We start from the raw sequence: 12,545 nt of genomic DNA on the forward strand, positions 1-12,545 counted from the left end.
GCCCCCAACCCACCCTCCCTGCCTCTCCTCACTGCCAACCCCCTCGCAGGAAGGCCTTCCGAGCCGTCGCCCAAGCGTGTGCAAAGCACCTCCCGCCTTACCCGTAGAGCCGCCTTCGTTCAGTAGGGTTGTAGCTCACAGCAGGCCCCCCATTAGCCAAGCTGCCGGCCTTGTAACAGGGGGCAGAAGAGGCGGAGGTGGGGGCGGGGCGGGCAGGCAGCGGCGGCGGCTTCCTGCCCCGGAGAGGCCCAGCAGGAGGACTAGCAGCGAGAGCGAGGCCGCCACGGCCAAGCCCGCCACTGCCGGGAGCGCCCAGGCCCGACCCCCGTCGGCGCCATCCCCTTCCGCCGCACTTCGTCGTCGCCTCCCATGCTGCTGCTGCCGCCGGCGCGACGGAGGCCACCAGCCCCAGCCGGGGGCCGACCCGCCCCGAGACATCCAGGCCTGACGCGACGCCGCCGAGGCCGCCACCAACGCCCCCTCCCCCCCGCCGCCGCTCCGCGCGCGCGGCCCCGTCCCTTGCCCGGCATGCACCGCGCGAGGCCGAGGGGACGGGGCTGGGGAAAGAGGGCGGCCCTTCGCCGCTGAGGGGAAGGCGGGAGCGCGCGGGACCGGGGGAGAGGGGGCGGGGTCGAGGAAAGCAGGCGGCCTCGGGGAGGATGACTGGAAAAGGGAGGGCCGAGGCGGGAGGAGGCGCGCGTACTGAGGGGGAAGCCAGCCTGGGGGTCGGCCGGCTTCGCCTTCCGCTTAGCCCACCTCACAGGGTTGTTGTGAGGAGGAAACGAGCGGAGGGAGGGGAAAGGGGGCCGCACGCGTCGACCTCGCCTCAGTCATTCTCTTTTCGGCCCATCTCGCAAGGCTGTTGTGAGGGAGAGGCCGCCGGGAGAGGGAACCATCCACGTTAAGCAGCCGGAGGATTGAAGACCGCAGAGAGTCGCGCGCGTTGAGCAGCGGACCGAATCAAACGGCTTTTTGGCGCTACGGGTCGGCCGCGGGGCGTGGGGGCGGGAATGGCGCATCCTGGGCTGTGATTGGGAAGGACGGGAATGATTGACAGGGGCAAACGGCTGAAAGACTGGCTGAAGCATCCCTGTTATTAAAACGATGTTTGAGTCCCAACGGCACCTTCTAAGACCAACGTTTTATTCAAGGTATAAGCTTTCGTGTGCAAGCGCACTTCCTCAGATACAGTGAAACAGAGTTTCCTCAACCATCACATATAGAAGGGGGGAGTTAGTTGCCAGCAATGGCCAATTAGAGTCAAGTCAGAGAAACAAAATTGGCAATTACCGGTCCATAAATATAGGTAGCGGGCGAGCAGTGAATTATTATATAGCACAATGAAGATGTTTAACAGATACAAGGATCAAACAGGAATAAGAACCTTAGTTTATATGGTAACCATTTATTTGGGTTCAGTTCTGGGGCAAAAAACAGTGAAGGAAATAAATGTCAAAATTGGAGATTGACATTTCCTTAATTGTAGAAGGCTGAGAGTAATTGATTATTTAATTACATTACTCTTAGCCAGGGCATTTTTTGTTTGTTTGTTTTGGAAAAGAGGTGCTGGAACTCTCAAGAGGGAAATGAAGTTTTTTTGTATATTGAAAACTCATGAACCTGACGTTTAAAGATTTTTAAAGGAATTTTGTTGAAGAGGTTCCAGAACTCCATTCTGGCGTGTTCTCCCAGAAAAAAAGCCCTGCTTTCAGCATTGTTTAACTACATTAGCATTCTACAATTAAGGATGCATCAGTCTCCAATTTTGACATATTTTATTTCAATGTTTTTGCCCCAGAGCTGAACCCAAACAAATGGTTACCACATAAACTAAGCTTATCTATTAAACAACTTCATTATGCTGTATGATAATTCACTGCTACCTATAGGTATAGATCGGTAATTTCCAATTATTTTCTATCTCTGACTTGACTCTAACTGGCTCTTCCTGGCAACTAAACCCCCCACACTGTTGTCTGTTTCAGTGATCTACAGGTCGAGAGTAGGGGTTTTTGGCAGAGCTTCCAAAGAAAAATAAGGTAAGGCAGTGGAGGAGTTCTCCAGGTGGCAAGTAAATGTTCCAGAAAAAGAAAAGAGTTGGCAGCCTTTGTCAGATACCAAAGGGAGCTTTGATTCTCAAAAGCTTATACCCCCAAAATCTTGTTGGTCTATAAGGTGCTACTGCACTTGAATCTAGCTGTATGTACATCAGTTTCTGTTGAAGGTACAGGAAATACATTCTTCAATCCAACCACTGAGGTGTGATTGCTAGGATTGATCTTTCCCTTCCACCTTCCATTCTCTTTCTCTCTCATTTCTTCACAGACAGTATTATCCACTGAAGGTGCCCCCCCCCTTTCCCTTTACAAAAACACAAAAACAGCCCTGTGCCTCCTAGGAACTTGTTCACAGTTGCCACAAAGACAAGCAGGACGGACTGACTGAACTTGAGAACTTAAGCAGCTTCATGATTCTACCTGTCAGCCCTGGAGGACATGGTCATTGCTCCTTCCAGGAAATCCTGGGGAGGCTTGAGCCTCAATGCCCCCCGTAATTTACACCCCTGCTTTCTGTACATTACCTGAAATGGGCTCTAGCCTGCAGAAGCTTTTACCTCAAGAAATCCACTAAGCAGCCCTCCTCTTCTTAGGCTGCTGCCACACACGCTAAGTAATCCACTTTCAATCCACTTTCAGTGCACTTTCAAAGTGGATTTTGCCAGTTCACACAGTAAAACTCCACTTTGAAAGTGCACTGAAAGTGGATTGAAAGTTGATTACTTAGCGTGTGTGGCAGCAGCCCTAGTTGGTTTTTTTTTTGAAGCAGATTAAAACTGCAACCCTGAACATACTTCTGAAAGCCTGACTCCCATTAAACCTGTGTCAGCCTGGGATTGGCCAAATCTGGGTTCAAATCCCCCTTCAACCCTGAAAATGACCTGGGGGCAGTCACTCACATCCTAACCTGCCACCATACCAGATCATTAAGATTTTTTTTTTTTTTAAGTTCAGAGAAGAAGACAGCTTCTTTGGTAGAGTATCAGCTTTACCTGCAGAAGGTCAGAAGTTCAACCTCCAATTAGAAGGACCAGGTAGGAGGCAAGTCAAAGAACTCCACCTGAGACCTTGGAGAGCCACTCCTAATCAGAGTAGACAATACAGACTTTGATAAGACCATTGATCTGACTCAATATCAGGCAGTTTCGGGTATTACAAGTGGGAACTTGTGTGCACCTTTGAGGTCCTTGGAGGAAAGGTAAAATAAAAATGTGAATGGCTTAACAGGACTTACTTCTGAGTAAACCTTTTCAGCATTACCATGCTATCCTTATAGCCCTCTAGAAACATTTGCAAGAGGTTTATACTAGTTTATGCAGGAAAAGAGGGAAGGGGGGGGGGCAAAAGAAAAAGCAGCCGCAATTTTGAACCAATGTGCACCCATTGTCTACAGTGTGGACACTAAACCTCTGAATCCCAGAGCCAGGAGGCAACATCAGGGGAAGGCCTTGGCCTCTATGCCCTGCTGTGGGCTGTCCAGAGGAACTGTTTGACCACTGTGTGAGATGCTGGACTAGATGAACCACTGGTCTAACCCAGCAGGGCTCTTCTTATGCCCTTAACAGACTCCTTTTACTTGGCTCCTGAAGGAGAGATCATGTAGGTAGGACTCTACAGCTTACAAGAACTGGACAGCAGAACAAGGATTTTCAGGAATATACCATACTTCCCAGCAGTAGCAAGCCAGAGGCCAGGGAACCTCACAACCAAGCCAAGATACCAGTTGAGACTGGCTGTTCCTTTTAAAAAAACAATTTCATCCAGACATTAGCAACACATACAAAGCCCGTGGGAATATACTGTTTCAGTGTCCTCTTGCCAATCCTCATGTTTTCCCCGTCCATTATTTCTAGCTTCTTCCCATGGCAGGCTCCATTTACGGCTAAACAGCCAAACCTAGCTTGGCTCATCCTTTTGAGACTTTCTTCCTGGCAGTCTGTGGAAATCAGTTACATCTATTTGCAGGCTTGCCTGCAATGCAGTTTAGTCGCGGAGACAGCTGTAAGAACCTCTTCATCAACTTAACCAGATGAAGTATTTACCAAATTAGTTAAAAATGTTAAGTATTCATAGTAACTGCAGGTGCCAACCGATGTTCCCTCTAAGCTTTGGAGTCTTGTGAGCAAACATTCTACTTTGTGAGCTACTGGCATTAAAGCTGTGAGCGAGCGATTTGGCTGCTGTATAAATTAGTTTGCTCTGGAGCCATCCTTCCTGAGCTAAGACAAAAACGTGTGAGCCAGAGGCTAAAAAACTGTGAGCTAGCTCACACTAAATCACCTTAGAGGGAACACTGGTGCCAACCCCACCTTCTTCCTAAACAGAAGTGCCTCTGCAAAGGCTGTATGCCAACAAGCACACCTGTTGGTGGAAAGTGCCATCAAGTCGCAAGTAACTGACAGTGACCCCACAGGATTTTCAAGGCAAGAGACATTCAGAGGTGGTCTGCCATTGCCTGCCTCTGTGTAGCAACTCTGGACTTCCTTGGTGGTTTCCCATCCAATTACGAACCAGGGCCAACCCTGCTTAGCTTCCAAAACCTGATGAGATCAGGCTAGCCTGGGCCATCCAGGTCAGGGCTAAGCACATCTAGCTAGAGATAAAGTATCCTTTCCCCCCGCTGCTTAAGCTATTTTTGTTTTATTCAGATTGAAGAGTCAAAAGAGGAGGTCTGCAGAAACATAACAAAGTGTTTCTATCATCTTTGTCAGCCAGAAGCCTCTAGGAAAGCCTGTGTGTGTGAGAAATGCCTCTAACATGGGTCCGCTTCCTGCAGTTTAAAAAAGATTCAAATACAGTTAACTTACAAAATCAAGGTACAACCCTGGGATGGTATGAAACCCTTCTAACTGAGCCTGAACCTTCTGCTGCCATTTTTTAAAAAAAGAGTAAGCTAGTTTTTGTGATGCTTTTCTGTCCTTTTCTAGTCATCCCTTGCACCAGTTTTCCTTCTGTCGTGGCACACCTGTGCTAACTACTGTTTCCCATAATGACTCAAGCACGGTGTGTAAAGTCACGGTAGGCACGCCTTCAAGGGTGGTGGGAAGAGCTAATACTATGTCTCGATTTTGTAGCAGTCTCTCAAAGTATGTCTGCTGTTAAGACAAAGGGGCTTTGACATTGAACATAAGGCCGGGGGGGGGGGAGCACTGTTGTCCGCTGACAGTCCGTGGCTGGGAGCAGGGTCATTCCGTGTACCAGCTGCCCACGTTGGTATGGAGTGCATTCTGGCTTGGGGAAAAGTTGACTCCTCCCTCTCTGGTGCGGGTTGCTTTAGCACACTAAATTAGCGGCTGCACCTTCTGCTGTTGTGATCATGTTGGAAGATTCCTCTTGGTCCCATGGCAAGACCGTTGATGTATACCGAAACAGAAGCAGTGACTCGGCAACACGAGAACAATAACTGGGTTGAAATATTTATTTAAAAATTGAAAACACACATTCAACATATTATACAAAAAAAATCCTTGTATTTAATACAATAATTAAAAGTTTTGTTGGAAGGGGGGGGGGAAAGAGCTGGCTGCCTGGACCGATTGGTGGGGGCCCAAAGCACATGGTGGGTGGATTCAGTCGCTTACAGGGAACTGCTCTAATGAAAGTTTGTTCACCACCACCCCCAGATTTAAGAAAAGTAAAAGGAAGAGAAAGAGCAAGCGTTGAGGAAGAAGCATTCTATTCCAAGCCAAAATGGCCCCTTTCTGCTAGTGTCATGGCAAACTTCTCCAGCTGGTCCTCATCCTCTTCCTTTTTGCCCCCAACGTGTGTGGCAAATCAGCCTGAAAACCTGAGGTAGTATAGGGGCATGGGGGGGGGGGAGTTGGGGTGTCCCTGGAAAAGTCTGAGCTGCTGGGAGGGGTCAACACCACATCAGCTCCTCTCCCTGTGCTATGGCAACAGGGTGGTTCCTATTGCTTCGGAGAGGATGGGCAGCCGAGAGACCTCATTCGAGCTGGCGGTGGGAGGAGTGCTATTTGGTTCTTGGTCTGCCAATCAAGTGGCAGGAAGGCCTGGGGTATAACAGGCACCAGGTTGTTAGGCTATCTGAGCAGTGGAGGCTGGAGTGGGTAGGCAGGTAATCAGAGATCCTCAAGGACTGGGAAAGCGGAACGCTCCCCCTGCCCCGGGATGGCAGTGTGCGACAGGCAGGCTTCTCATCGAGTAACCTGGGGGGGGGGGGCACGAGGGAGCCTGGCATGGACTTGACATCGTCAGAGGCCATGACTCCTTCGTCAGCAAGTAATAGTACCGCAAACTAGACCTTTCCTGCTCACCGCAAGGCAGAACCACAGCTAGCCCACTCTCCTGTCCATTTTTCAGCTTCCTGTGTGCATTTCTAAAGCTTCTGGATAAATGAGCAACGCTTGCTACATACAAACCTTCTCAGATGAGGCAGCTCGCTCCAAGGTGTAGCTTGCTAGGAGGAAGGGGGTTAAGGGCACATTGCTCAGTGTACTCCTGCTAGGTTTTCTGACCTGAATTCTTCCCACCCCATGGCTGAAATAGACCATTGGGCCTGTAGAAACCAGATCTGGGGTGGGCGCTATCCAAGGCTGCAAGACGTTATATGCAGCTTCAGGCTGATGTTAACCCTATCTGGGATGCGGAACTAGGAAAGACCACCCAGGATTCTGACCTTAGAAGGTCTGCACCAATTTGTTTTTTTGGCAGGGTGGTGGGGGAATCAGGCCATGGGGGAAAGTAGAGTCTCCCTGCCCAGATGTTCTCTGGCCACTAATGGTGCTGTCCCAGCAAGGGAACACAGGGAGGAAGATATTGCCGCCGTTTTGACAGCCGTTGCTGCAGCTCTGAGGAATCGGCTGCCGGGCAATCCTTTTTATTCAAGGTTTCTTCTACTGTACTTTACCGGCAAGTCCAGCCAGATGCAGGTGGCCGAGACTTTCCCGAGGCCTCTCTGCACAGCAAGAGCTGGGTTGAAAAATGTTACTTCACATGCTTAGGGCACCAGCATTGAATTCCTCCCCGTGTTCCCTCAGGAGCCAGAGTGAACAAGGCCATGGCGTGTCCCACCCCTGCACACACACCCCTCTTCTGGGTAGAAGGACATTCTTCGCTTACTCTGCAAGTCACTCAAGCCGTGAGCCGTCGTCTTCCCTTAAGAGGGTCACAGTGATCACGAGGTGCCGGAGGCAGCTCAGCCCGACTGCATCTAATTGCAAGTAGCAGTGAGAAAGAGAAGCCAAATCTCAGTTAGAACCCAGGCTCCATCCTAGATTCTTCCTTGCCCGCTTCTCCCTGGCTCTGATGGGCTAAAACGGCTCAGGGAGCAGATGCACTCAGGCTTGTCTGGCTCTAGTGGCTCCTGCTTGGACAATGAAGTTCATGTGTCAGAAAGGCAACCGGTATGACCTGCAACCAGCAGCTGGAGCTCCTTACAACCTGAAACACAAATGAAGCCCCATCAGCATCCCCCCCCCCCAAGCTCCTGGATTCTCCGCTGTTCATGGCTGGCACAATACACAGTGAACTACTTTTGAGGCAGCAGAAAAGGATCTGTCCAGCTGAACCAAGATCAGAGCAGGCACTGGGCTAGTGAGAAAGATCCTGGAGACAAGGAATGCGCCCTGCCAGAGGTCAGACAGACTGGCTGGAACTCTCGGGATGGCTCGGCCCACGTAAGCCTTCTGCACCAAGGACTGAGCGCCTTGCAGACCGGTCCCTTCCTGTAGATATGGCTGCCTCTAAAGCTCCTTCCACCCACTGCATTCTTGTGCCGGGCCCCTTGCTTGCTGGAAAAGGGCGGGCGCACATCTCCGCTCCCCTCATCTCAAAACAACAGTATCAGAATCTCCTGCCGACATCTTGGCTCTGATCCCAAGAAGAGACAGGCAAAAGGAGCAGCAGCAGCATGATCAGTAAGACCACCACGGTCCCTGGTATGGTCAAGAGCCGAGGCCAACTGGCAACTCAGAGGCTGTGCAAATAAGGAGGAAATGGGGGGGGGGGAGAAGAATGCAGCTCTGCAACAATGCTGCAAAGCTGTAATACATATGGAGTGCAGAGCTGGTGTCTTGTGGCTATGGAGGGACAATGCTATCGACGCTGCTTAGGAGAGAGAGCTACCGTTCCTCTTCTCCAGCCTGCACTGCTACCATCTTGGTCAGCAGGGCACCCTAGCCTGACCAGCGTGTGTGTGAGAGAGAGGAATGTCTTGGTGGGCACAGGCTTTGCGGTATGTTCCAAACCAGTTCATCGTTCATCTTCGGAAGGAGCCACATCAACGGAAGGGGCCTCTTCCTCTGGCTGCCTCAGGGAGCCAAATCTGCACCTGGGGAATCATAGAATGTTAGAGTTGGAAGGGACCTTCCAGGTCATCTAGTCCAACCCCCTGCACTCTGCAGGAGCATAGCCAAAAGATAGCCCTACAACATACCCGAAAGATGGTCGTCTAGCCTCCAGCGAAGGAGCATCCACCACCTTCCGAGGCAGACTGTTCCACTGCTCAACCACTCTTACAGTTAGGAAGTTTCTCCTGATATTTAGCTGGTAACAACTCCCTTGTAATTTCCACCCATTAGATCTAGTCTTGCAATCCGGAGCAAGAGAGAATAGATCCGCTCCATCTTCTACATGACAGCCCTTCAAATACTTGAAGACTGCAATCATGTCCCCTCTAAGCCTTCTCTTTCCCAGGCTAAACAGAAAGCAGTTAGCACTTCAGCTCTGGTTTATCCAAAGGTTGCAGTTGGCAGGGGTTATTTTGAACAGACTGTTTCTATTACCCATCGAAATGCAAAAGTCAAAGCCATTTGTTTGAAGGGAGAACTATTTCTGAAAGGCACGGCTGTTAAGTCTCTGACTCGAGGAAATTTCTCTGGGATACATGGAACTAGGACCATTGGGCCAAACCAACAGCCTTTAACCCCCCTACATTGGAAAGGAATCCTAGCTTACTTTTACCCATACGTTGCTACCCTTCTACTCTTTCTATTGGCTCATCAGGCACTGGCATCAAATTCTGAAGACTACCCCATCCCAGAGGTAAAGACGTGATCTCTCCTTTTTTGTGAGTGGTAAACAACCTTTAGATGTTGCATCTTTAATGATAAAAGAAACACCTGTTCCTTATCTTGCCAGTCCTTGCAATACCCCCATGAGACAGAGGCTGCTGCAATTACAACTCAAGGAATCGATGCGGAGTTAGAACTTGCCCCCAAATCTCTGTGGTCCAAAATTTGGCAAGCTAAGGAGACCAGAGAGCTCCCCATTAGAGCCAACTTACCATTCTCATCCCAGCCCTCAGCCACACCTGCCAGCTGATAGTGTTTCTTGCGCAGCTCGCCCAGGCGCTGGCGTTCCTTCTGCAGCTGGCTCTCTAGCTCTAACACCCGCACCTGGCAAGGGAGGAAAAAAGCTTTCCTGTCAGCCAGCGGCCATTCGGGCCCTTCCCCACCCTGCCTCAGCCTCACCGCCACATACCTGGGAGTCCATTTCTTGCCGCTTGATTTGCGTTAGCGTCATGGCAGAGAAGTTCATGCTGTCTGCTGCGGAATCACACAATTTCAATTGTTTTAATTAAAGGGGCTCCCTGGCTGCATAGGAAGCCATCCCCCCACCCCCCACCCCAATCTGGTGAAACCTAAGCGCTAGCAACAAGCACGGTTGCATCCATGGGATCCTAGCCAGGGGATTCCCATGGCAGAGTGGGGGGATGACAAAAAGGAGAGATGGTGGAGACAGCTCGAGCCAGAGAAACAGAAGAAACCACAACTGAGCTATAAAGAGCAGCAGCAAATCCGACACAGAAGCGGCATACCTTTCTCCTCAATCTGTGACTTTCCTGACTTGGTGGAGGCCACCACCCCTGCAGTCGCTTGGTTGACTGCCCGAGAAGCCACTTGAAGTTTGCTGAGGTTTGCACTGTCTTTATCCGCTTTCACCTGCCAGGTCAAATAGGCCAGAGTCAAATGCTGAGCTCCAGGTGGGAAGGAAAGAAATCAGTCAGCTACGTGCTTGCAGGCTGCAGCACCCTATGAAAGGACAGAACTAGCAGCAAACAGCCTCCAAAATGTGCCTTTAGAGGACCATAAAAATTTACAAAAAATAGATTTGTCTGCTGATAGAAAGGTCCTCTCCAGCCAAGTGACATGCTAGAGACCAAGCTTGGTTAATCACACACTGGGGGTGGGGTCAGATTGCTCTGAGATACAATTCCCAAAAGCAAAAAGCCCCTAAAACGCTGTTTCACCCCAAGTCTCGACTGTTTTGCTACTTTTGTACTATAAGACTATTAGGAACTCTGTGGCAAAATAATCCTTCTGGAGCCTACGGAGTATTTAAGGTGCATTTCTAGAGAAATCTGTTAGGCTCTGTCGTACAGAGCAGCTGTCGAGAATGCAGCTAACCAAAGATGGAATAAGCCACAAACTATTTTTAAGGGGAGGGGAAAAGCACCAGAATATAAACCAGCCCTCTTCGAGAAAGGTAGTGACCTTGCTGACCTTAGAAGGCCTCCAGAGGGGCTGACAAAGCAAGTTCTGGAAACTATGGGAGAATTATTTTCTGGTGGGCAGCCATGTCAGTAGAAAAGCAAGATACGTCTAGTAGCACATTAAAGAAGAGCAAGATATGAGTCCTGTTGCATCTCAAAGACAAACATGATTTCCATGGTATAAGCTTTCAAAAGTCAAAGAACCTGATGAAGGGAGCTTTGACAAGCAAAAGCTTGTCCTGGAGGAAATCTTCTTGGTTTCTAAGGTGCGCCTGGACTTGATTCTTCTGCTAGAGAACTATACTCCTATCGTCTTAATCACAGAAATCATAGAATCATAGAGTTGGAAGGGACCTCCAGGGTCATGTAGTCCAACCCCTGGCACAATGCAGGAAAATCCTTACCTTGTAGGTATTTTCCTGGTCCTATGCTTATCAAATTACTGGCCATTACCCACATGCTCTGGCACTTGGCTCCACTGGTCTGCTTGGCATCAAGAGGAAGGACTTACCTTTGAGGCAGCAACGAGCTGAGCCGTGCTTGCTGCAATTTCATGGGAGCAGACCATTAGCTCCTCAAACTTCCCTTTGCCTTGAACCACAAGATCAGCAGCATCTCTAGGAGAAATGAAGACAGGCTGGCTGGGCTCCTTCTAGCATCACGCGATCCTGCCCGGCTGCCTGTCCATAGTTTGCAGAGGACCGTATGCAAACTTGGGGGGATAGCCAGAGGCTGGCCTCCTCTGACACTTACACCATGAGGGTTGCTCCCCATCCGACGGCCTTGGAGGCGGAGATCAGCCCCTCTGTCCACCGGGAATTCCTGGCATAGAACTCCTTGGGGGATGCTGCTCCCTGGATGAGAAGGAAATCTGAGTACCGCATGCAACATCTGAGGAAGTAATTCAGATGCCCATTTCCTCCGTTGTTTGCAACTGTGACTGGAAATGTCTGGCCAGAGCTTGGCAAACAGCAGAAGATTACAAAAAGCTCCCCAGCACTACATGTTCTAGCCACAGACCGGGAGAAACAGCTTCCGGCTTGGGAGATCCAGGGTAAAATCCTTGCTGGCTCCCTTTGCATTCACCATCTACCCACCTAGCAAATTCCCAGTCTGTGATACCTGAAGTAGGGTTGCCAGGTCCGACTCAGGAAATGTCTTGGGACTTTAGGGGTGGAGCCAGGAGACTTTGGGGTGGAGCCAGGAGCAAGGATGTGACATCACTTTTGTGATGTCACATCCTGTGACTTCACTTCCAGGGCCACCCCTCAGATCCAGAAGGTTCCTGTGATTCCATGGCAAGAGCTTGTGCTTCTAACACAGTGGCTGCTTTCAACTCATTCTCCACCCAAGTCGCACATGCTGGTACCATTTAGGGTTGCCAGGTGAGGCTGACAAGCCGGCAGGGGAGAGGGGAGCGAAAAGGCACGATTGAACTCCGAAGGGAGTTCAAGCCGTGACATTTAAAGGGACCGCATTACTTTTAAATGCCTTCCCTCCATTGGAAATAATGGGTGATGGGGGCATCTTCTTTGGGGGCTCATAGAATTGGGGGGTTTTTTGAGGAGAGGCACCAGATGCTATGCTGAAAATCTGGTGCCTCTAGCTCAAAAAACAGCCCCCCCCCCCCCAGCCCCACACACCCCCCAATCAATTCTCTATTATACGCTATGGGGACCGGTCTCCAAATTGTATAATGGAGCACCCAGTGGACATCCCCCCCCCCCACTTTCTGACCACCTTGAAGCGGGGGGAGGGCCTCCAAACCAGGAGATCCCCTGCCCCCAACTGGGGATTGGCAACCCTTACTTGAAGGTAGGTGGAGAAGCACAGAACGCAAGGACAGGCTCTCCCTTCCAAGTGACACAGCAGCTGAATCGCAGCGAGCCATCTGCCTTTCACCACCCCACCTGCCTGCTACTCGTTTGGTGTGGGCCACCTGTAACTCCAAACCGGGGCAGCATCCATTCCAGTGGTTCGGCTTGTCTGCTGGAATGAGGGCTGAGGGCGATAGGGTGTTTTTACAAGTTACACTG

General features: G+C 50.4%; 2 protein-coding genes across 2 annotated transcripts in view; both read right to left on the minus strand.

Moving 5' to 3' along the window:
• Positions 1 to 3,320, minus strand: part of POM121 (POM121 transmembrane nucleoporin) — a 16,796-nt gene extending 13,476 nt beyond the window's left edge. Inside the window, exons 1-2 of the mRNA XM_015413544.1 lie at positions 3,292 to 3,320; positions 102 to 584 (exon numbers count right to left, since the gene is read on the minus strand). Of these exons, the coding sequence (XP_015269030.1) occupies positions 102 to 584; positions 3,292 to 3,320 (512 nt within the window). The remainder of the gene's footprint in view (positions 1 to 101; positions 585 to 3,291) is intronic.
• Positions 3,321 to 5,548: 2,228 nt separating this feature from the next.
• Positions 5,549 to 12,545, minus strand: part of HIP1 (huntingtin interacting protein 1) — a 54,717-nt gene continuing 47,720 nt past the window's right edge. Inside the window, exons 26-31 of the mRNA XM_015413563.1 lie at positions 11,263 to 11,363; positions 11,021 to 11,126; positions 9,835 to 9,958; positions 9,498 to 9,562; positions 9,301 to 9,412; positions 5,549 to 8,346 (exon numbers count right to left, since the gene is read on the minus strand). Of these exons, the coding sequence (XP_015269049.1) occupies positions 8,327 to 8,346; positions 9,301 to 9,412; positions 9,498 to 9,562; positions 9,835 to 9,958; positions 11,021 to 11,126; positions 11,263 to 11,363 (528 nt within the window). The 3' untranslated portion in view covers positions 5,549 to 8,326. The remainder of the gene's footprint in view (positions 8,347 to 9,300; positions 9,413 to 9,497; positions 9,563 to 9,834; positions 9,959 to 11,020; positions 11,127 to 11,262; positions 11,364 to 12,545) is intronic.

Source organism: Gekko japonicus, unplaced genomic scaffold, assembly GCF_001447785.1.
Source record: "Gekko japonicus isolate JY-2015 unplaced genomic scaffold, Gekko_japonicus_V1.1 scaffold250, whole genome shotgun sequence".
NCBI classification, from domain to species: domain Eukaryota; kingdom Metazoa; phylum Chordata; class Lepidosauria; order Squamata; family Gekkonidae; genus Gekko; species Gekko japonicus.